The following is a 25,875-nucleotide window of genomic DNA, read 5'->3' as shown; positions in this document are numbered from 1 at the left end:
ATAAAACATAGGCATCAATTTGGAATTAAAAAAAAAATTGGTGATTTATATTTATACCTTCTTTGCTTTTCTTACTTTCTGAAGCCCAGGAGCCTAAAACACGTAGATAACATTGGGATAGATGGTACAGAAAAAGGCCCACCTTGGATACATCTATACTGCTACAGTAACTGCCATGACTGCTGCCATGCCCAAGTACATCTCAAGCAGCAGGACACCACTCCCACCCCTTGCCCACGACAACTCAGTGACGTGGTGGTGGCAGCCCCTCCACTGTGCATGTAAGCACACCAAACCATCTAGTATGCTGTTAACTTCATACTTTATACATAACTTCACCTAAACCTTCAAACGCTTTAGAATGTATTTTGGTGTTACTTTTTTTCCCAAATGGCTATATAGTTGTACCAGTACTTACTACTTCCTACTTCATACTTCATACATAACTTCACCTAAACCTTCAAATGCTTTAGAATGTATTTTGGTGTTACTTTTTTTCCTAAATGGCTGTATAGTTGTACCAGTACTCACTACTTCCTACTGACTCGTTCATCCTTCCCCCACTGTTCTACAGTTCTGCCTAAATTAATGGGGTATGTTTGGCATTAAGAGAGGGTTGTCCACAATGGACTGACCCATGGCACACTACACATGGTAAAATGATACTAAGTAGTCTATTCCTGTTTCGTGTGTTAATCTGTATTAATCATGCCTTTTTATTTTTTGTATTTCTGGTGATTTGCCATCTGCGGCCTTGTGGGCCTGAAGAGATTGCCCCTTCCAGGGCTAACCAATGCCTAGTAATAGCAAAAGACTTAGCTGGCAGTGTGTTTTCACATGCAAATTAACCAATCCAGAGCCCATACCCCAACCACCTCCTCTATCAGGCTCGCATGCTCTGGGCCACTATCCTTCTGCTCGAATCACTCCAGTGCCAGGTACTAGACAACTAGAGATAATCCTTTTACCACTGAGCCCACCAAAATTATACATACCAGACAATTCTAAGCCTACTCACCTGACCTTATTTGTTCCTGCCCATGGAAAACACAAAAGGCTCTCGCCCCTGTTTTTCTTTGGTTCCCTCTGCTTCTGACGGACCCCGGTGCTTCTCTGTATGGCCCATGTGTGTAGCCTGCCCTGCTCTTCTTGGGAACTTGAGAGTGACAGACTGCCTTTTCAATAGCAATCACCTCCTGATCTAGTGGTCTCAACTTTCCTGAATAATAATAAAATCTATGTTTAAAAATACAGTCTTACAGACTTAGAAGGAAGAGGAAATACTGTTTTTGTTTTGTTTTGTTTTGTTTTGTTTTGTTTTTAGATAGAGTCTCTGTTGTCCAAGCTGGATTGCAGTGGTGTGATGTCAGTTCACGGCAGCCTCAACTTCCTGGACTCAGGTGATTATCACACCTCAGCCTCCCTAGAACTCTGGACTACAGACATGTGCCACCATGTCCCGCTAATTTTTGTATTTTTAGTAGAGACTGAGTTTTGCTATGTTGTCCATGTTTTGCTATGTTGTCCCAGTCTTGAACTCCTGGGCTCAAGTGATCCTCCGACCCTGGCTTCCCAAATTGCTGGGATTACAAGTGTGAGCCACTGCACCAGGTGGAGACCTTTCTTTATAGCCACAAAATAATCCCTCTGAACACATTGGTGTGTTCTGATAAGTTATCAGTCAAAGGAAAGCCCATTGTACAAGAATAAGAGTTGGAGAAGGAACATGCTCCAGCTGGTTTTATACTTTATCATAAAACTATTTAAAGCATGCTTATCTTTAAAAATATTAGAGAGCATGTGAAAGTCTCTCTATTTATTGATTTTAATATATTGGAGTAGTGTTTTTAAAAATTCCCTTAAAGTCAAATATGCCTATAAATAGGAAACTTTGCAATAACTTTCTATTGATGGCTCCTTGCCCATTGGAAATATTTGGAAGTTGGCCGGGTGCGGTGGCTCATACCTGTAATCCCAGCACTTTGGGAGGCCAAGGCGGGCAAATCATGAGGTCAGGAATTTGAGACCAGCCTGGCCAACATGGTGAAAACCCCGTCTCTATGAAAAATACAAAAATCAGCTGGGCGTGTGGCACATGCCTGTGATCCCAGCTACTCAGAAGGCTGAGGCAGGAGAATCGCTTGAACCCAGGAGGCGAAGGTTACGGTGAGCTGAGATTGTGCCATTGTACTCTAGCCTGGCTGACAGAGTGAGAGTCCATCTCAAAAAAAAAGGAAATATTTGGAAGTTGTGATTACATTGTTTTACAGATTATTTAAATTACATATTGTTAAGAATTTTGGAGCTATTAATGTGTAAAGAGTTTACATTGTATTGATCATCAGTGTTGTTAGAAGTTATTTATTATTTATGGTGATGGGTGGCTATTGAGGGGAACATAGGTAGGCACTGGGATCCTATTTGAGGCCTTCCCTAGTATAACAGACATAACTTAAATGTTTAAAAAGCAGGAATAATATACATATTTGAGATAATGACTTTAGTAGGTAAATCCTGTGGCAGGGGCCAAGAATGACAGGAAGTCATATTTTAGTAAACAGTCTGTTCATTCTATTTCCTCAGAAGACAAACTGCACTCAAGATAAATGAGGCAGGGCTCTTGAGCAGACTTGCAGAAAACGTTTATATTCCCTGTTTCTAACGGAGAATCACCTGCTGCCATCTGCTCCTACTCCAGCTGCCAAGTCCTTACAGCCGGGGTCCACTGAGGAGCCCAGTGACTGTCAGAACACCGTGATCTCAGAGGACCACTACCAGAGGAATGAGCACATCCCATACCCTGCTCTCCAGGTTTCTTCTCTCCAAACAGAGGCCTACTTTAGGGAATCTAGAAGTAATAGATAAAAGTTGTGTGAGTGCCCATTATATTATCTGAATCTATATTGCTTTGGGAAGAGTTAGTAGGCAAAATAGAACTTAGTGGCTAAGGTAAAGAGATATAAAAATGATGGATAGTGCTGTAAGCCATTCTCATATGCTAAAAATCATATTTAGTGTCAGTTTACCAAAGGCCTTTGTAGAAGTGTAACTATGTCAGTATGTGTAAACAATTGTTGACGTAGGTTTCCAAGCCTAGCAATGGACTAGATGGATTGAAAAAGTATGAATAGCAGAAATGCTAGGGACAATGGACACAGTGATCACTGCTGCCTGGCAGCCACTAATCTCATTCTTTCCCACTCACCCTCCCATTTTCTACTCAGTAGAAATGGGCAGTAGGTGGGCAGTAATGTCTTGATTTCACGCAAGGTAGGATTTTCCGTAGTCCCAAGGGATAAATCATAACTGCTTCCTTGTCCAAGGTGTAGAAATTGAGTGTAGGTCAAAAGAAAGAAGGTTCAGGAAATGAAGAACTTAGTGAGTTTAAAGTCTAGAATAAAAGTGTAAAGCTGAAAGAAGGAAGAAAGCAAGGACACAATGTATCAGGGAGTTTAAGCATTTTAGAAAATTAGAGATACTTATCAAATACATAAACAAAGGTTAATCTTTCCCCTTAACTAGGTGAACTTAATTGCATAGAAGTAAATGTGTTTGAACAGACTGGCATGTGCTCTGAGGTCAGTACCTATAATCTCTAAACCTTTTTAAACCTCTTTGCATGTTGAGGTAAGCTAGTTATCTAAAGAATAAACACAGACACTATTAAAGGCTTTTCTTGTCTGTATACACTGATTATGATTCATCAAATAGGTGACTAACTTTCTAGCTTTTCTACATAGAAGCTGACCATGGGTTCACATGGATGCCACATTTGAACATACTCGTCTGTAGTCCTCATAGAAGGATGAATGGGCATGTGTTTATAAAGCAGTTTTATGAGGCCTTCCTGTACCTCCTTTCAGTCATGGTGATAGTCATGTTAAACTCCTTTCAAGAAGCAGCCAAATTTTAGATTATGAAAAGCCAATATAGTACAGCTTCCCATGTGGAAATGCCAATCATTAATTCTTTATATACCTCAAGTTCCACATCCATGAAATGAAACATTTTCTTAACTCTCATAGAAAGCATTCAGTGTTAGAGTCAGGTGTTTCTGCTCAGCATAACACAGTGCTCTTATATAGAGTCTGAAAGCAAGAAACCATGAAGAGAGTATCCCAGGAACTTGGCATTCCACATGCATGTAGGAACAGGTGGCGATCTAGTTTACAGGGTTAGAATTTTCTTTCTAAACTGACATGCTTTAAAAGTGGGACAGATGATTTTTAATATTATATGCTATTTATTGTTTTGAATAATTTTAATGTTCATTGCCTTTTAATAAAGTTTATTTTACTTCATACTTTTTTAAAGTCTATGAAAATGGAGATCAATTTTAAATAAAAATTTAAAATTTCCTTTTTTCTTTCTCATTTTATTAATCTCAGTAATAGAATTCAAATTAATTAAAACTGACAAGTGCCTTCCACAGGTTGACATGTTTTATTAAGAATTCTTGTTCTTGGCTTCGTTTCTGCTGACTCTAAATTTTTTTAAGTATTCTATTGTTCTTTCATTAGACATAAAAACTTGAGCGGTTAAAGTACTTTTTGGCATTCTCTCATAATTATTCCTCATTTTAATGTATTGTCTTCTTTTCCATTTTAAAATCTGATATTCTTTTTCTTCTTCTGTTTACACAGTACCAAATTCCTATACTTTTCTCTTTTCTAGAATATGAGCCTCATGAATATAAATCTCCTATATATTTATTTAGATATTTAAAAAGTATCTCCTTTATATATTTTGTGGGTTCACTTAAGCAGTCAACGTACAAAACTGACCCATGATTAAGGTATATTAACCCAAGAGCATGATTTTAATTCCTGTTTTAACAGACTGATCGTGAGTAATCCTCTACATTCCCATATACTTTTACAAGCTCACACAGCTGTTGTATTGTCTTGTGTACACAGAATGTAACATTACAAAATTCAAATATGCTGATAACAAAAGCTTTATAGGTTGATTAAGTTAATTGTAAGTACACCAAAAGATAGCAAGTATTATTTGGTTTTCTTTTGGTTCTCTCTCTCTCTTTTTTTTTAAATAACACATGAACACACACACACAGACACACACAAATGGCCAAGTAGAAGTTTTCATTTTGACAAGCAAATACACAGAAAACTCCCACTGCTTTTGTCATCAGATCAAATCCTAAGGCACTCTACTCTCTTAAAGTTTCGGCCACTAAAATACGGGTAAAGCAAAGAATACACCACAGCAAGCTCTAAACAAATACAGCAATTCAGACTTTCATCAGAAGCAGTTTTTATGTGCCTTCGCATCAGCACTGGGATTCTGTATATGAACAGATATATCATGTGGCAGCAGCGATTAACAAAAGAATCCAAGAAACACTGCAGTATAATGATCACATTTCAGCGTGGAAGAATAGCACTATGTCCAATCTGTTGCCACAATGTGGACACCGTGGAGAGCTGAACGGATCATGACAGAAAACAAGGGCATAAATAAAACCACACACAGTCTAGGTCCTGAATTTGTGGTGATATAAATATCCCCAAATTATCAAACACAATCAACAACAATACCTGGCAATTTGTCTCCAAATTAAGAACAAAGCACCCAGCTCTCACCTTGCCCAAACATACACTTCAGTGGTCAGTGACAAATGCAGGCTGCACTTGCAAGCTGGGAGACAGAGCAGCTGCTCTGTCCTGAGCCGCTTAAAGCACATTCGAGCCCAACTCAGGTCCTACTGTGTTTGCTCACTGCAGTTTCTCCCATGACTCCATCACCCAGGAATGGAAACCACGGCTCGCTCCCCAGCACTAGTGGGTTCCCCAGCTATTGAGCTCAGGTAAAAACGCTGAGTCCTGCAAGGTCACCACAAGGTGACCACAAGCAAAAGGAGTGTACAGGGAAGAGGAGGGGTTGTCACGGAAAGACCCTAAACTCCAGACACCTTGCCTTTCGAGATTCTGAACTCCATAAATCAGAGCTGGGACAATAAGAGGTCAGAGACGCAGTAAATCTGAGAATCCCAAATGGCACCAAGCCAAGCAACCAACCCGGGCAATAACCTCTCTCTAAATACACACACGTGCACGTGCGCACACACACACACACACACACACACACACACATACACACACACTCTCTCACACACACAGACTTCAGTGTAGCTATTCCAATTGCCCAGACATCCCTCTCAAGCCAAAATGTTGTTTATTTTTTTCTGGTTTCCAGGTAACAGGGCTCAAAGAAGGGTCGTAGAAAATTAAAGTATTTGCCAAAATCAAATTAATTCTAAGAGCAAAGTGATTCTGGCCCATAAACCCATATAGTAAAGTCTTGTGTTTGCATACATACTGGAATTATTCAAACTCCCATATTAAAAAAAATAGTAAAGATGTATTTATTTCAGAGCTGACTGACAGAATCAATTAAAATTTCTCATAAAAATTCCTCTCATCTTTTTCAAAATTAGTCTCGATTATGCACATTTTAATTTGGGGGGTCTTTAAGAAGACATTTCTTGCCAAAAAATATAATCACTCTGAATATATATACTATCAGTAGATACAAACATGTTAATAAATATTTCCCTGTAGAGTCTCTCTAAGTTTTTATTTCTCATATTTTGATCTTCTTAGAAGTGGAGAAGTAACATTTTTTTAATCTTGCATGTGCTTACAAAACATTTCTTCTTCGTTGTATATATTTTTTAATAGGTAAATAATGACTTACTGAATTTTAGATTGATTGCATAAGCAAGAAATTATTCTGACTGTTTAGACAGTTTGTTTTACCTCTTTCTCCAACCACCACTGTTCATTAGCAATTTAAGTTCCTAGGTATCAATTTTGTAATCTATAAAACAGGAATTTGTTACTAGTGCCTGTTTTGTTTACTTCCTTGGCTGGGGCATGAGGGCGAAATGGGACAGAGTGTAGGAGAAATTGCTTTCTATATGTACAGTACTTGAAAAAATGCACTTGCTGCATTCCCCCCACCACCCCTTCCTTTATCTCCCCAGTTAGTAGTGGGACTAGTAAATTACTTGCTGTGTTCTCAAGGAAGGCTTCTTGGGCTTCAAGGAAACTGCTTGTTTCAAGTGGGCTATAAATAAAGTTCAAGATTTTATTGGACTGCTGTTCTCTTTGTTGCAGATATCGAGGGCAGCCACCACATGCCCAGAGTCAGTTAATTGTGAGCAACATGAGCCCTGTCTAGTGTTTGAGGCAGAACAAGACTAGTCGAAACTCTGGTAGAAAATGCTTACGTGCATGGCTGGTTACATAGTTCACCTGGTGTCCTGTTGTACTTCTGTGTTTGAGGGGGCTGGAGAAGGGGATTAATGAAGGGGAAAGGTTAGCTATGGCATGCCAAATTCACTGCTGAGTTAATTCAGTCACAGATGCATTTGGGCATTCATGCTAATTTCCCTACAATTACTTATGCATTATTTAGAGGTTAAGTTGTGGAGGGGGTGGGGAACAGGGAAGGGAGACAGGTGGAGAACAGGAAAGGAACTAACAATGTGGCCGCCTGTCTTATGAGACCCACAGGGCTGTGAGCTGTGAGCTTTAGGCATATTATCTCAGTTAGCGCTCATAATAATCCTAGGAAATACCTGTTATTCTTATTTTACAGATGAGCATACTTAGCCTGTACACTGTTAAAGAGTCAGTGGTGAAGTTAGAATTACAATCAAGATCTGCATGGCCTAGAGTTCCATAGTCTGAGTAAATTAGTTAATTTAAAGCTTTCTCAGAAAAAGAAAGGGAATAACGTGTGGTTTTTACATAGTGCGAATAGGCAAGGCAAGAATACAAGTTGCTCAGAAAACTTCTTGAGGATATTGACTAGGCAGGTTAACTTTTACAAAGAGTCCACAGATTTTTAGAAAAATAAGTTTTGATTTTTTTTTTTTTTTTTTTTTTTTTGAGACGGAGTTTCGCTCTTGTTACCCAGGCTGGAGTGCAATGGCGCGATCTCGGCTCACCGCAACCTCCGCCTCCTGGGCTCAGGCAATTCTCCTGTCTCAGCCTCCTAAGTAGCTGGGATTACAGGCGCGGGCCACCATGCCCAGCTAATTTTTTGTATTTTTAGTAGAGACGGGGTTTCACCATGTTGACCAGGATGGTCTCGATCTCTCGACCTCGTGATCCACCCGCCTCGGCATCCCAAAGGGCTGGGATTACAGGCTTGAGCCACTGCGCCCGGCCCTTGATTTTTTTAAACAGTGAACTCATTGCAAGACACAGAAAGAAAAAAATCAATGTTTATTATCAGTGCCAATACTTATTTTTTAAATTGAGTCCTGCTTGTTTTTCAATTGAAAAAGCAATTTAGAAGTCTTTCTATGTAGTGAACTATTACTCTGTTTTTTCTTTAGCATACACACATGCATTATTTTATCTTAATTTTCTTAAATTATCAGACCCTTAACAATGCTCTTAAGGAAGCAAAGCAATCTCTTGAACTTAGATGAAGCAGAAGACTTTTAACTACAGTGAGGAATATAGTACAGTAGCCATAATTTTGAGTCTCCTAGGTTTGAAGATGTTAATAAATTGGCAATTTCTTTCAACCAATTTTATTTAGAAAACTAGAGGCAGAATCTGGACTGCAGGACTACATGTGTGTGTCTCTGTTCCACCCTTTAAGTAAGTATCATTCCCAGCCGTAAGCAAAACATTTAAATCATATCTGAAGTCAGTTTTCAATCATTCAGATATCTCAATTGAAAAATAATAAAAGTGGAAACAGTTTTAGGCACATTGTTATACTGCCCCACTAAGATATTTCTTTACATTTTTCTTTTCTTTTTTCTTTTTCTTTTTTCTTTTTTTTTTTTTTTTTTTTTTTTTTTTTTTTTTTTTTTTTTTGAGTGGAAGTCTTGCTCTGTTGCCCAGACTGGAGTGCAGTGACATGATCTCGGCTCACTGCAACCTCTGCCTCCCGGGTTCAAGCGATTTTGTTGCCTCAGCCTCACTAGTAGCTGAGATTTCAGGCACACGCCACCATACCTGGCTAATTTTTCTGTTTTTAGTCGAGATGGGGTTTTGCCACGTTGACCAGGTGGGTCTTGAATTCCTGACTTCAAGTGATCCACCCATCTCGGCTTCCCAAAGTGCTGGGATTACAGGCATGAGCCACCAACCCAGCCGGGTATTTGGTTTCTCAAACTCTACTGCTAGTATTTCCCTAGTGTAATTACTATGGCAGAATAAAAGAGCACATTGCTTCCTCCCGTTGTCTCTGAACCTCCATGTTTTCTTTTTCTCTTTTGGATTTTAAGATCTCAATTTTAGAATCATATATGGAAAAGATGCTTGCACTGAAGTTTAAAAGTATGAAGAAGAAAGCATCCAGAAGAATCGGTCAACATTTGCAATCAATGAGGAGAATAAATAAGATGTTTTGGTTTTCTGTTTGGTTCCTGGTACCTTGCCCAGTAACGGTACCTTCCTGACGTTTCCTAGAGGCAGCGTTTCATTTCACACAGATACTCAAGAAGGTCTGGCCCAAACTCCTCATAGTCTTTCCACTTAGAATAGAACTGGGTTCATGAATGAGTCGGATGTTGTTTCCAGTGTGTGAACTAATGAAGGCAAGTAGTTTTCTAACACATTTTCCCTGCCACTCCCTCACATTTGGCTTTTTAATTTAGGTCTTAGAAAAAACTCCAAATGATAATACTTATTAACTGTGAAGAGTGAATACTGTCAAAACTCTGAAAGTCATTTAGGCAAAAAAGTGAAAGTAATTCAAAATGTGAATGCTTTTAGCAACCATCTTACACGGATGTTTAAAGACAATCTGTGTGAGGTCTCAACTTATTCTAAAAAATGTGGCACAGGTATAGAGTTAAAACCATAAAATTTAACACCTTCTGAGCATTCATAATTTATTGTATTTCTAAATATAATTGTGGTGTTTTGTTAGATTAAGTAATATTTTTCTAGGTGGGAATAGATGTAATTCTTTATGCCTTTCCTACCTTAAGATGTAAAGAACAAATGTCTTCCTTTCATTCAAAGCTTCCTAAATACATTCAAGTGGTTTTAGAAAAAGAAAAAGAAGAAAGAAATGAAGGAAAGAAGGAAAAAAAGGCAGGAAGGAAGGAAGGAAGGGAGAGAGGAAGGGAGGGAGGGAGGAATGGAGGAAGGAAAGGAAGAAAGAGGGAGGAAAGGAGAGAGAGAGGGAGGAAAGGAAAGGAAGAAGGAGGGAGAGAGAGAGGGAGGGAAGGAAGGAAGGGAGAAAAGAAAGAAGGGAAGAAGGAAGGAAGGAACCTGAAGATTATCTCTTTCTGAATTCTGGAGAAGGAATTCCTGGGCACTTAAAACTATTTTAAGATGTACAAACAAGGTCATTCAACATATTTGAAATCTTTTAACAAATATAGCCTTGCAGTATAATCGCATCCCCCCACCCCCCAACCACACACACACCTAAAGCATAAACCATTATAGTCAGGTGGCTCATGGACAGGAAGGGCCCTTAGGCACCCAGCTGCCTGAGCTGAGTGATAACAGTATCAGCTGCTGTTCCATCAGAGCACTGCATGTGGGGGTCCGTCAGGAAGCCTGGGAACATTGGTGCTCCTATTTCCATCAACTGAAGCCTTGATGACAAAAACTTCAAAAGCATTAGTGTCAATATCCCTAGTCCTTAAATAACTAAATGTACATCCATATCCCATGATGCAATCATACTGAAATTAGAGAACTGTGTTAGGATTTTGTAAGAGATTTTATGATACATTACTGAGTACAGCATATTAGAAAATAGTGGGATCTATTTTCTAATAGATACAAATAAGATACAGATATTTTTCTATATATTGAATATTTATTACAAACTTTGGATCACATTGTACTGAAATTAGAGAACTGTGTTAGGATTTTGTAAGAGATTTTATGATACATTAAATGTGATCCAAAGTTTGTAATAAATATTCAATATATAGAAAAATCTGTGAAAAATATGCATTATGATGTTAATAGTTTTTAACTCTAGGTAGTGAAATTACAGCAATTTTATTTTCTTCTAGATCTTTTAGCATTTTTAAAATGTTTTTCAATGACTATTACTACAATGTAGTGAAAGAAAGGAAAAGAAAAGAAAGAACAAAAGAGAGAGCGACAATAGTAACTCTAGTTCATAATAAGGGATCATTTTTGAAAAGTTTTTTGACAAAGTTAATTTGCCGTGCTTATAATCACTACAAGTGGAAAAATTCCAGTTTTCAGACATGTTATTACCATTACTCTCACCATCTGCATTAAAAATATTCATGGTACACATAACAAAATTCTAGATGCTGCAGTGCTATAACATAAGGAAAATATAGAGTACTTTGGAGTTCACTGATTTTTAAAATATAAAAACTGATAGGGGGAATAAGGCAGGCAGAATATGTGTGTGCAGAAGCAAGTGTGTATAAACTCAAATACAAAGAGAATGGATGTGGTATCAATATAAACAGCATGACACACATTCATGAATGTATAATTATAGTCTTGGAGTCACTGCTTATTTTTAAAAAGGACATGGTGAATTAACAACACATTTATAATCAAGAAATTGTATTGTCTTCTAACATGTTATGTTGCATGAGCACATATTTTAGAGAGATCTCCTCCTTAATAGCAACATAGATTGGTTTGAAGGTGAGCAGGTGCATGGGGAGAAATTACATTGCTGATGTTATCTGTATCTTATTTGTATTTTTGTTTTCATTCTTTACGTCTTTCTGATGTAACCAGGAGCCAGCTGGTAAATAACTCAGAATTACAAAAAAATAAACAACATCAACTTGTTAATTAAATGACAGACTCAATGTAAATCAATCTTGGGGACAGAGTATTCAGCACAAAAGTCTTAAGCCAAGTCAGAAAATTTGGATTCAGCCTAAAAATCATTCATCTGCTACTCATTTGTTGGTTTGCTGAAATAACATTTGAAGGACTGGAAAAATAGAAAGACCAAATCCACATCAATTGAACATTTCACTTTTTAATAGTTAAGTCATAGCCATGTGTTTCCTTTTTAAATTGAAAGAAATTTTCCTAACATGCATATATGGAGAAAGTGCTCCATCAGCTGACCAAGGCTACATTTCAAAGGAAAGGGATTTATTCTTTAACTAGAAAGTCAACGCAAATGAAATCAGAAGTTCACTATATTCTTAGATACTATTGAGCTAGAGGCTCAAAAATATAAACAATGCAATGTTTTCAAAACAACAGTCACCAATAAACTCTCTTAAGAAAAACAGTAAATATTTTTACACACATTCTATCTTCTGCTGGCCTTTAAAGAAACTAACGTGTAGGTTTACATTATTCCTACTCTTTAACCAGAATAATATTATTCAAGTTACTTTTGGAAGCTGAATAAAGTTTGAATATACTTAAATTATATTTTTATGTAATGATCTGATATTATTTTAAATCTCATCTTGGTTGATTAAAAAGTAATTGAAAAATTAAAAATTTATGCCTTCATATAAAAATAATAGGCTGGGCATGTTGACTCATACCTGTAATTCCATCACTGTAAGATGAGGCAGGAGAATCATTTGAGACCAAGAGTTCAAGACCAGCATGGGCATGACAACATAGTGAGATATTTTTTTCTACAACATATTTTTTAAAAATTAAACAGGCATGATGCCATGTGCCTGTAGTCTAGAGGCTACCCAAGAAACTGAGGCAGGGGGATTACTTGAGCCCAGGAGTTTGAGGCTGCAGTGAGCTATGACTGTGCCACTGCACTCCAGCCTGGGAAACACAGCGAGACCCTGTCTCAAAATAATCATAAGAGTAAACTATTTGTCTTATGGATTATATTTTATTATTAAAAAGACAAATTTTTCAAGTTTAATTCACTCAAGATAATGATCATATGTGTTCAAAATTTAGGAATTTACTATGAAGACAAGTTTCTATTTAAATTTAAAGATCTTAATATTAAAGAAAATTATATTTACAGGCTTATCATCTGTATAGTATAACTATCTGCATACAAATATAAATGTGTGTATATATATATATATATATATATATATATATATATTCCAATGTTTTTCATGTGTAGAGCTTTATGTGGTTGTAGTCATAGTACACATATAAAATTTTGCTTCATTATTTTGCTTAGAATATTTTATAAGCATTTTTACTTGTGTCTCCAATCTTCAAATGAGATATAAAACACTAAGTAAACTAAACTGTAAAACAGATAAATAAATTATTTATATATTTGTTATTTTCAATGCCTGCATAATATTTTTTGAATCGATTTGATACAGTTTATTTATACATTTCTCTATTTGAAAGCACATATTTGTTTCCAGTTTTGTTAGTAAAATTATACTGTTATGTTACTAAGAAGGCTTTTGTTTTTCTACAGATTTCTTTTTTAAGAACTCCTTTTAGAAGACTTTTTAGAAATTTCTAGAAAAATGGATCAGTGGATCAAAAAGTCTATTCTTCTTTGTCTTTCAAAAGTTGAAGAACAATTTATCATGGTGAGTGTTAACCAAACTCCTCAGTGCCACTGTATCTCAGTTTCTTTTTAAAATTATTATTATTGAGCCAATGAGTATTTTTAACTTTTATTTTAGGTTCAGGGGTATACATGCAGTTTGTTATATAGGTAAATTGCATGTCATGGGGCTTGGTATACAGATTATTTCATCATCTAAGTAATAAGCATAAAACCCAATAGTAGTTTTTTGATTCTCACCCTGCTTCCTCCTTCTATCCTCAAGTAGGGCCTGGTGTCTGTTGTTCCCTTGTTTGTGCCCATATGTGCCCAATGTTTAGCTCTTTGCTTATAAATGAGAGGATGTGGTATTTGTTTTTCTGTTCTTGTGTTAGTTTGATAAGGCTACTAGCCCCCAGCTCCATCCATGTTGCTGCAAATGATGTGATCCTGCTCTTTTTTATGACTGCATAGTATTCCATGGTGTATATGTATCACATTTTCTTTATCCAGTCTTCTGCTGATGGGTTTTTAGGTTGATTCCATGTCTATGCTATTGTGAAGAGTGCTCTGATGAGCATACACAGGCATGTGTCTTTATGATAGAACAATTTATATTCCTTTGGGTATATACTTAAAAATGGAATTGTTAGAGCAAATGGCAATTCTACTTTCAGTTCTTTGAAAAGTTGCCAAACTTCTTTCCACAGTTGCTGTAATAGTCTGTTCTTGCATTGCTACAATGAAATACCTGAAACTGGGTAATTTACAAAGAAAAGAGGTTTAATCAGCTCATGGTTCCACAGTTCCATAGGCTGTACAAGAAGCATGATGCTGGCATCTATTTGGCTTCTGCGGAGGCCTCAGGAAATTTTCAGTCATAGTGGAAGGTTAAGAGGAAGCATGTGTGTCTTACATGGTCAGAGCAGGAGCAAGAGAGGGGGTGGAAAGGTGCCGCACACTTTTAAATGACCAGATCTCACAAGAACTCGCTCGCTCACTATCACGAGAACAGCACCAAGAGGAAAATCTGCCCTCATGACCCAATCACTTCGCACCAGGCCCCACCTGCAACACCGGGGATTACAATTTGACATAAGACTTGCAGTATAGTAGAGCTTTTTTAACAATGGTATGTTAATAAATTTGCACAAAATATATTTTTTACTCATTTTTCTTTTCTCTACCATTGCAAATTTTGACAAAGAGAATTAGAAAAATAAGGAAAACCTAACTACCACCAAGAATCAACAACAAAGGTGGAAAAATTATGGCAATGGGAGTCACCTAGATCCAGCCATTTCCCCAACTGAGCAACCTTGGGTAAATCACCTTCCTCTCTCTGTTTCAATTTTCTTAACTGTCAAATGAGACTGCAATCAGATATTGGATGTGGAAAATGAGATGTAAACTGAGAATCTAAAGAGTTGTCATTATATGATAGGCTGCACTAAATTTTACACATTTGGCATTACACTGATTTTTAAATGAACTCCATGATTTTTACTGCCAGGCTATTCTAAGTGATAACACAATATAAAGGCATGTGGCCATCAGCATATACCAATATTAATTCATAAAGCAAAGGATAGAGGAAGGATGTGCAAAAGTTGAATTTATAAACATTTCCATACAGCTTTTGCAGCTGTATGACTTTTCAAACTGGCTAACCAATGGCTCTTTAAAAAAGTCATCTCTTCTGAAAGCTACCTTCCTCCCTAAGTCCTATGATGTTTCTCTTTAAAACACAACAAAACAATGGCAATCTGTTGTGAAGAGGGTTGCCATGATATCTTGGGAGAGAAGAAAAGGCAAAGAATAAGGAAGTGGGCACAGGCAATAGTAATAGTAGATGCAATAAACATAACTACTCACAACAGGGAATCAATAAATGTTAACTTAACATAGAGAATAAAAGAGAATGATTTCACTGGGAAGGAAGAGGACTTAGTGTAGAGAAGAAATTTAAAACTGGAGCCCTAGCTCTCTCCAATGAAAATATATCTAAAACAAGTGCCTAAAGTCCTTCTCACTAAAGTCCTGAGTGTTGTGGTCAGCAATATCAGAAGCAGAGGGATGCGTTTAAAAGGACCGGGTGATACCTAGTTGAGGCCCTTTTGATGATCAGTCACTCTCTGCTGTGGTAGTGAACATTTCTTTCCTAATTTACATGGTCTCGAATGACACTAAAATGGTCAAGAAAATGAAAAAAAAAATCTATTTGACATCAGAAGTCAAATACTTTGCCTTCTTCACCACTTTTCTGAAGAAAAAATACTGATTATAGACCGATGACTTAGTGGGTATAATTATTTTTAATACTAGCTTGTGTGATGGTTTTGTGTGAGTTGGAGAAACAATTTTAGGTATCTTCTGTGGTTTGGGTGGACAGGTCCTTGGCTCTCATTTTCTCTTGTTGCCACCGTGTGAGCATGCCTTTCACCTTCTACCATGACTGCGGGGCCTCCCCAGCCACATGAAGCTGTAAATCCCATAAACCGCTTGCTTTTGTAAATTTCTTAGACTTGGATATGTCTTTATCAGCAGCAGGAAAATGGACTCATATAGGAAATTGGTAACAGTAGAGTGGGGTGTGGCTAAAAAGACACCCAAAAACGTGGAAGTGACTTTTGACCTGGGTAATAGGCAGAGGTTGGAACAGTTTGGAGGGCTCAGAAGAAGACAGGAAAATGTGGGAAAGTTTGAAACTCCCTAGAGCAGATGTCCCCAAACTATGGCCCACGGGCCGCATGCGGCCCCCTGAGGCCATTTGTCAGGCCCCTGGCCGCACCTCAGGAAGGGGCACCTCTTTCATTGCTGGTCAGTGAGAGGAGCACAGTATGTGGCAGCCCTCCAATGGTCTGAGGGACAGTGAACTGGTCCCCTGTGTAAAAAGTTTGGGGACGCCTGCCCTAAAGGCTTGTTGAATAGCTTTAGTCAAAAGCCTGATAGCAATATGGACCATGAGGTCCCGGTGGAGGTGGTCTCAGATAGAGATGAGGAACTTGTTGGGAACTGGAACAAAGGTGACTGTTGTTATGTTTTAGCAAACAGACTGGTGGCATTTTGCCCCTGCCCTAGAGATTTGTGGAACTTTGAACTTGAGAGAGATGATTTAGGGAATCTGGCAGGAGAAATTTCTAAGCAGCAAAGCATTCAAGAAGTGGCTTGGGTGCTGTTAAAGGCATTCAGTTTTATAAGGAAAGCAGAGTATAAAAGTTCAGAAGATCTGCAGCCTGACAGTGTGATAGGAAAGAAAAACCAATTTTCTGAGGAGAAATTCAAGACGCATAAATTTACGTAGTTACTGAGAAGCCAAATGTTATTTCCCAAAACAAGTAGGAAAATGTTTCCAGGTTATGTCAGAGCTCTTCATGGCAGTCCCTCCCATCACAGTCCCGGAGGCCTGGCAGAAAATGGTTTCCTGGACTGGGTCCAGAGTCCATGTGCTGTGTACAGCCCAGGGTCTTGGTGCCCTGCATCCCAGCTGCTCCAGTTGTGGCTGAAAGGAGCCAATTGTAGAGCTTATACCATGGCTTCAGAGGGTGCAAGCCCCAAGCCTTGGCAGCTTCCACATGGCTTTGAGCCTGTGAGTGCACAGAAGTCAAGAATTGGGGTTTGGGAACCTCTGCTTAGATTTCAGAAGATCTATGGAAATACCTGGATGCCCAGGCAGAAGTTTGTTGCAGGGGCAGTGCTCTTATGGAGAACCTCTGCTAGGGGAGTGTGGAAGGGAAATGTGGGGTTGGAGCCCCCAAACAGAGTCCCTACTGCGGCACCGCCTAGTGGAGCTGTGAGAAGAGGGCCACTGTCCTCCAGACCCCAGAATGGTAGATCCACCGACAGCTTGCACCAACAACCTGAAAAAGCCACAGATAATGCCAGCCTGTGAAAGCAGCCAGGAGGGAGGTTGTACCCTGCGAAGCCATAGGGGTGGAGGTGCCCAAGATCACAGGAACCTACTTCTTACATCAGAGTGACCTGGATATAAGACATGTAGTAAAATGAAATCATTTTGGAGCTTTAAGATTTGACTACCCTGCTGGATTTAGGACTTGCATAGGGTCTGTAGTCCCTTTGTTTTAGCCAATTCCTCCCATTTGGATCAGCTGTATCTAACCAATTGTATACTGCCATTGTATCTTGGAAGTAACTAACTTGCTTTTGATTTTACAGGCTTACAGGTGAGGGTCTTGCCTTGCCTCAGATAAGACTTTGGGTTGTGGACTTTTGAGTTAATACTGAAATGAGTTAAAACTTTGGGGGACTTTTGGAAAGGCATGATTGGTTTTGAAATGTGAGGACATGAGATTTGGGAGGGGTTGGGACAGAATGATACGGTTTGGCTCTGTGTTCCCACCCAACTCTCATCTTGAATTGTACTCCCATAATTCCCACATGTTGTGGGAAGGACCTGGTGGGAGATGTTTGGATCCTGGGGGCTGTTTCCAGCATGTTGTTCTCATGGTAGTGAATAAGTCTCATGTGATCTGATGGTTTGATAAGGGGAAACCTGTTTCATTTGGCTCTCATTCTCTCTCTTGCCACCACCATTTGATACGTGCCTTTCACCTTCTGGTATAATTATGAAGCCTCTCCAGCCACATGGAACTCTAAGTCCAATAAACCCCTTTCTTCTGTAAATTGCCCAGTCTCAGGTACATCTTTATCAGCAGCATGAAAATGGACTCATACATGTTCTTACCACAAATATACACTGTATCTGAGTTGAGAATATGTTAATTAGCTTGAGTGTGATAATCATTTCACAATATTCACAATATTCACAATATTGTGATAATCATTTCACAATATCTACATATATCAAAACATCAGATTTTATGCCATACATATAGACAATTTTTCTTTGTCGATTATACCTCAATAAAGCTGATAATGGGAGAAATAAAACATTAAAAATCAAATAAAATTGTTTTTTCATAAATAACAGAAAAAGGATATGTTAGATCCCCATCAAGCAGGGCTTATAATTATTTAAGCAGTTTTCACTTTGAATAATTATACTGTAACCCATAGATATGAAAAAGACTGTAGGAATTTTACAACTGAGGACACTGTAACCTTCAGACAAGTAGTCCCTCACTCAAATTCATGTAGATGTTGACTATCTGAGTCAGGCATATAAAAAACTATGAGATTCTCCATTTGGATATTATATTACTACAAAGTTTTATCTCATGTTTCCCACTCAGGTAGTTCGGCCTTTTTCCTCCACCCTCCCCACCCCCCATTTTGATAGCTCCATTGGTTGAGATAACCAAAGTAAAGCAGTTTATGGAGAAATTCAAATGAACTGCTTCCCTCTTGCTCCTGGGTACCCCTCCTATGTGAATGCTGGGTTCACTGAAGTACATTAAGGTAGTTACTATTCTGTTGTGGTCTTCATAAAGAGTAATACTATTTCTGATTGTCATCTAATGATCAGAAATAACCATGCTTCTAATTCGTCTTGTAACGAGGTACTTCCTTCATCCTGGAATAAGATACTTCCTTCATCCTGGAATAAGATACTTCCTTGAAAAAGAAAATAAACTCAGAAGAAGGCTCTCAAGGGGATGAAAAAAGCAACTGCTTTCTGGCTCACAGACATATGTCTAAGCTTTGAGGAATGTGAAAGTATTAAAGAGTCTCCTACGTAACAGATTCTAAGATAGGCCCCCAACCACACTGAGGAAGAAATAGGGCCACGGTGTAATGGAGGCAGGTAACCCTGGAGAGTAGGTGGTTATTTCATGGCCAGATTATTTAGTTGCTTGTTGTCATCATTTTCTTTCCCTGGGTCTTTTGAAGAATCCAGCCTCATATCAGATGTTCTATTGGCTATAATCAGGAAAGCTGTATTGACCAATTATGAAAGAAAAAGCCCTGTGAAGTCATTGTGGTGATGAAAGCAAACAGCTAATGGGAACTTATCTCCGGAAGGGAAGACAGCTCTCAAGGAAACCAGGGAAAGAGAACTGGAGCTATGAGTCTCATGTGAGACCTTTCTATTATTCACAACCTGTAGAATCTGGGTTTTATTGTTAAGACTAGGAGTGATTTCCTTAACGCAGGAGATTTTTTTAAGAAAAAATACTGGATTAGAGTTTCGAATGTTGGGTTAGATTTTATCTAGATTCTGAATGGAGTGTGAATCAGTTTCTTTCTGGGGAAATTAATGGATGGCATAAAAATCATCTTAAAAGCTCAAGATATCACTGTCATAGTTACTAAAATCCCCATAAACTTATGTTTGGAATGTACCTTACAAGCATTAAGATTTATTTTAATTAGTTATTATCCAGTAATCAAGCTATGAAACAGATATGAAAATAATTTTTTTGAAAAATGACAGGTTCTCACTAGGAGCTCTGATACATACTATCGGAAAACACATGTACTTTTTTATTATTATTACTTTTATTTTTTGGAGACGGAGTCTCACTCTGTCACCCAGGCAGGAGTGCAGTGGTGTGAACTCAGCTCACTGCAACCTCTGCCTCCCAAGCAATTCTCCTGTCTTGGCCTCCCAAGTAGCTGTGACCACAGGTTTGCACCACCACACCTGGCTAATTTTTGTATTTTTAATAGAGACAGGGTTTTACCATATGGGTCAGACTGCTCTCAAACTCCTAACCTTAGGTGATCCTCCCACCTTGGCCTCCTGAAGTGCTGGGATTACAGGTGTGAATTACTGCACCTGGCCAAAAACACATTTATTATAAAGGTAGAAAATACTAATTACATCACCAGCTTTTATGTCTCTACACATATATATTAAGCACAAAAGAGCAATATAAACTTATTTGAAAAGATGCTAAAATCAATTTTGAATGTAACATGTGTTTTGACTTTTCTCTGAATCGTCTTGATAATTGTGAATATATCCACATAATAACAAAATATGTGAAGACTTTCTCCAATCTGTAAATAATTACTCTGAGTTGGGACCGTATCTTCATTATAAAAATTTTCTATTTGTGCTCCATTATCAGTGAGACAAAGTGATACACATTTAAGTAATGGCATCAAAAAATAAAACTAAGGTGAAACCTACTTAGAAATTCTGTCCTGAAGATGAAGTAGCATGAATGTAAGTGGCGGTGGAGATTGGAGGGAACCATGAGGTGCCCTTGCATATTAAGTCTCTCCTGTGCTGGGCAGCTCACTACCCTAGACTAGAACTCTCTTTCCATCCATATTCACTAGCAACTGAATCCAAGTTCTGGAGTGAACTCATACCTAGGGTGAAGAGTAGTGCACAAACATTTACTAAAGAGAAGGAAAGCTTCAAAATTTGCATAATATTAATTTTAATCTTTGTATTTAAAATATTTTACAGCAATTCAACATGTTAAAACAAAATCTTTAGACCCACACTAGTTACATCTATAGAGGTCATTTCAAATGCTGCCATTTTAAAATAAATTTCTCAAGGGATACACAGAAATCATTGGCTCTCAGCATTAGAAAAGGTGCTAGTAGCCATGTAGATCAAATCCCTATCTTGTCATTAAGTTAAAAACATTGATAGAATTACATTTCTTTTCTGTTAACTATAGTTGAGCCTTAACATTGCAAGAGAACTTTTCCAAAGCTTTCATAAATGTGGAAGTGTTTTATAGGCAGTACAGGTCATGAACCATCATGAAAAGTAAAACCTTCAAGTAAACACTGAGAGTGTTTTGACTAATGGATATGTTGCCTTCATGCTATGTTCTCTGTTTCAATAATGTTAATAAAATTAAATGTCCCAAATTTCTAGTGAGCATATGTTATAATAATTTTATAGCTCTACAAACAAAAAGAAGTGACACTGAAGAAACTTTTTTTTTTATTTGATTGGGTTCAGAGGATGAAATACTGATGTTTAGCTAGCTTGCGGTAAAACAATTTAATGTTTTCCTTAAAACTACTTATTTACACGTGAAGAGTACAGTACTACTAAAATAGATGAGACATTTGAGGACAAAGGATTTTCTCTCTAATACCATTGGCAAATTAAATGGTATAAAGGAAGTCTAGAAAACTGAGAAACTGAGGCATAAAACAGCTAAAAGACCTGCCCAAGATCACTCAGCTGTGTTAAGCAGATGAACTGTGAGTAGTAATGTAGGTTGCCTGACCCCAGAATCCATGCTTCTGATGACTGCACTGTGGTGCACTATGAATACATTGATGCATATGCCTATACTTTGCTTTAATTGTGATCAAGAACAAAATGGGTGGCATCCTATTAGAACGTGGCCTTACAGAGCGCTACTCTTACTCAGGATATTATTCCTGTTACTTCACATGTGAAGAAATAGAATCATATAAAGGTTAAGAACATTTCTTAAAGTTACATAGCTATTTTGAGCTGAAAATTGAAGATGAAGGAGATATTGCCTAACAAAGTTGGTAATGGACTTACATGAAAGGCAAAGCTGAAATTTTTAAAAAGAAGGCTTGTATAACATCCACCATTTATTAAGCATTGATCACGTTCTGAAGACTTGGAATACATTTTTATTAACCTCTCAAAAGCCTTGAAATATATTGTCATTTTATCCCATTTTATGATTTTATAATGTTACAAATGAGGAGATTACACGCCAGTCAGGTTATAAATAAGGATTTGACTCTAAAGACCATGTGCTTTCAAATATGCCTTTGAAGACCCCAGTTTATGTGTCTATGCTAGCAGTCGAACATAGGGAAATGACAGAAGGAGAGATCCTTAACTAGGCACACACACTTCCTGCTTTTTGCAGTCTGTCCCGGACATCTACCCCTCAGCCTGCCTGGCTAATGCCCCTCCACCATGCATCACTTCTCTGATCTGAAAAGCCTCATCACGTCCACATCAAGGGGCTTATTTATCTTCTGAGGTTGCCAGACTGGAATGCTCTGTGAACCAGAAATTTTACGAAACAATAAAGGATGTTAGACCTAAGCATTTGAAGCTCCTGAAGTAGGTTCTATATTGGAAAAAAAATAAAACGTTGGGTGCTAAGGAATGTTAAATAAATGCTTGCAAGTATTAATACAGTTACGTTATAACATTTTGAAAGTGACTATGCCTTGAATGGAATAAGGTAATTTCCTCTCTTATTTGAATACTTATTTGATTAAACACATGAATAATTCATTTACTGACTCTGTCATTAACACCTTGAAATATGAATCTCTATATAACCAGATGGATATGTGTATTTCTTTTCTTAATTTTATGCAACAGTATATTTATTCTCCATCTATTTAAATGGAAGGGTTCATTTGTTTTTAAATTTGAACTCCTTTTAGTACCTAATATAAAAACCCCCAAAGATGTTAAGAATGTTAGCCAGGTGTGGTGGCTCATGCCTGTAATCCCATCACTTTGGGAGGCCAAGGGGGGGCGGATCATCTGAGGTCAAGAGTTCAAGATCAGCCTGACCAACATGGTGAAACCCCGTCTTTACTAAAAATACAAAATTAGCCAGCACACAGCCGTAATCTCAGCTACTCAGGAGGCTGAGGCAGGAGAATCACTTGAACCCAGAAGGCAGAGGTTGCAGTGAGCCAAGGCAGAGGTTGCAGTGAGCCGAGATCGCAGCATTGCAATCCAGCCTAAGAGTGAAAACTCCATCTCAAAAGAAGACAATGTTGACAATGGTGGCTAGATGTATGTCAATGTTTATAGTGATGACTACAGAAAAGCAATGTCTTTGATAGTGTTTGTGTTTGTGTTAGTGGAAAGCCGGTCTGTCCTAGATCAGTTGACTCTGAGACTGGTATCTCCCTTTGTTTACCCAAAACGTTAACAGGGTGTGTGTAATGATTTTCTAAGCAATGCTTAGGACAGCCACTTACTTTAAATTGGATAAAAGGTGGAAGGAGCTGTGTAAACAATTCTGTAATGATCCTTCTTATAACTTCCAGGAAGACATAGTCCCCAGTTCACATGTAACACAGAGCTTGTTTTCTGCTGATATATTGATCTTTTAAATCACCTACATTCTCTCATCAAAGAAAACTTTTTTTTTTTTTTTTTTTTTTCTGTTTCAACTAGTTGCTACTCTTTTTGGGTTATTTTCTTTTAAAGCAGACAATCACCTCCATATGGACACTGAGATGGCAGAACAGGAATGAAAGCTATCAGTCAAAAATCTCATGACAGACTGAAAAGGACCTGCTACATTAGGACCAACTTTAATTCTAGACTGGATAATTTCTCTTGATCTTCCTTCTCTCTGATGGCCTTTTGAAATACAATATTAACAATACAGAGAGAGAGAGGAGGTAGGAGGTAATACCGTAGAATGTCTGGAAATCCACCTTGCAGACTACCCCTCCCTGGGACAGGCTAAGGAACACTGGCAACTGATAGCATAATTCTCTCTTAATCTGAAGAAACTCAATGAAAACACATCTGCCTAAAGCAAGTGAAGGAATATTGAAAAGAATAAGATGTAAATAAATGAAGGATTTACAATGAACCAAAAAGGAAAAAAAAAAAAAAAGGTTAAAGTGGCAGAATGTTTAGAGCAGTTGAAAGTAAGAAAGTTTAGAAAGCAATCTGCTGGGAGTTGACCTGTCTAGGTACTATGTTAGAATGCCAAGGTCTGAACATGCTTGCTTATAACCCCTAGGACTTAACATTGAGAATCTTACTTTATATTGATGCCTGCTACAGAATTTTCTCAAGAGGGTGACAATGAAATAAAAAGCTCTATTTTTTTTTAATTGGGAGAAAAATAAAATGAGAATGCTGAAACATCTGGTCTCTTTCATTACAAGAAGCAACAAACAACTACGTAAAACTGTCAGAACAAGCAAATAAAAATATGTATTAGAGTGAATTAGTAAGAAAAAACTCTCAAGAAAAACATGTCAACATTGTATTTATAAAGGCTCAGGGAGAGTGAGTTTGTTTGGGGGAAAAGGGGAGACAAAGATAAAGAAAAGTGGCTTGAGTGATGCAGACCAAAGTCGCCGGCCTCAGGGTAAGAAAACATACTCTCCAGGACTAGCACGTCATGGGAGCTTTGGCAGAACCTTGGAATAGTGGTGCTTGAAGTGCCCCTGGGAGATTACAGGACTTGGAGGAGAATAGAGGCTTGGTACATTTCTGAGGTCAGCCCCTGTGCCTCTGGGCTCCAAGGTCGGATGCACGCCCAAATACCCTAGTGATCTTGGCAAAGAGGCAACAGAACTATCTGTCATCAGGACAGTATGTGGCTTGGACATTATTCATTTCAGCCAAGTGTGAGCTGAAGACCTGAGAATCCTCTCTATGAAAATTTAACACAACCCTAGTTCCCAGGGTGGAAAAATAAGGCAAGGAAGGACAATAATGCCTGTGATTGAAGCTTTATTTATTCAACATCCTGGTGACTTGGATTTCAGAGTTTGATTTAAGGTAATTAGAAAAACAATGAGTTGTTTGGCACTATATCAGGAGTGGGATAAAAATGATACTGTTAAAAATGCACAATTTTACAAATGCTCTCTGACTTGAAGACTAGCACTAGAGGAAAATATCTTTGTAACACTGGGTGCCTTCGATTTGGTTGAAAAGGTAAATAGAGTTATTTTAGAACAATCTAAGATAGGTCTATTTTAAGTCAAAAAGTATATTACGTATGTTTTTTCTACCACCTGAAAAATGCAAGGCTTTATTCAGATTGACGTAAATAAAATTGAGAAAAAGGCATATGTGGCAAAAGCTACATATTTTTGGGCAGTCATAAGCTTTCTCTTAATTACCTAATTTCTGAGTTACATTAGTATTCTCATCTTAGAAATGGAAAATTGGAACTAGAAATTACCCAAGTGAACTTATGAAAATAATAATTATTTAACAATTTAGCTGGTGAAAATCTTTATTTCTTAACTCTCATTTTTGTGCATTTTTTTTTTTCAGATCACAGTGGATTATGTAGCAACATTCTCCTCTTGAGTTCTCAATCCAGCCTACAATTAAAAAAAAATATTACTGTCATTGGGAACAATTGCTACCCATGGGAGGAGGTCATGTTCTTCTGGAATGTTCAGACTTTTTTAAATTTTACTTTAACTTCTGGGATACATGTGCAGATGATCAGGATTGTTGCAAAGGTACATACATGGCAAGGTGGTTTGTTGCCTCCTTCCCCCCATCACCCATGTCTGGTATTTCTCCCCTACTTATCCCTCCCCACCCTCCCCACTCCCCACTGTCCCTCTCTAGCTCCCCACAACTGACTGCAGTGTGTGATGCTCCCCTCCCTAGGTCCACATGTTCTCATTGTTCAACGCCCACCTATGAGTGATAACATGCGGTGTTTGGCTTTCTATTCTTGTGTCAGTTTGCTGAGAATGATGGTTTCTAAAATCTTCTCTCAAATGCCCTTCGAAGTAGAATATGTGATTTTAGGCCATGTAATTTATGATTGTCACATGTTATTG

General features: G+C 37.9%; 1 protein-coding gene across 5 annotated transcripts in view; it reads right to left on the bottom strand.

Moving 5' to 3' along the window:
• ARHGAP24 (Rho GTPase activating protein 24) overlaps positions 1–25,875 on the bottom strand; it is a 498,792-nt gene that overhangs the window by 160,017 nt on the left and 312,900 nt on the right. The window contains exon 1 of one of the 5 annotated variants that reach the window (XM_010334762.3): positions 5,559–10,426. The exons of 3 other annotated variants lie outside the window; for them this stretch is intronic. Coding sequence is in view for 1 of the 2 variants with exons in the window: in XM_010334760.3 (XP_010333062.1) it covers positions 5,604–5,616 (13 nt within the window). In the remaining variant the exon portion in view is untranslated. Of the gene's footprint in view, positions 1–5,558; positions 10,427–25,875 lie in introns of those variants that run through there. One more of the 5 variants, XM_010334760.3, reaches the window with a different exon arrangement.

Source organism: Saimiri boliviensis, chromosome 3 (assembly GCF_048565385.1).
Source record: "Saimiri boliviensis isolate mSaiBol1 chromosome 3, mSaiBol1.pri, whole genome shotgun sequence".
In the NCBI taxonomy this organism is placed as follows: domain Eukaryota; kingdom Metazoa; phylum Chordata; class Mammalia; order Primates; family Cebidae; genus Saimiri; species Saimiri boliviensis.
The sequence above is the reverse complement of the archived record's forward strand: the minus strand, read 5'-3'. Positions and strand labels throughout refer to the sequence as shown.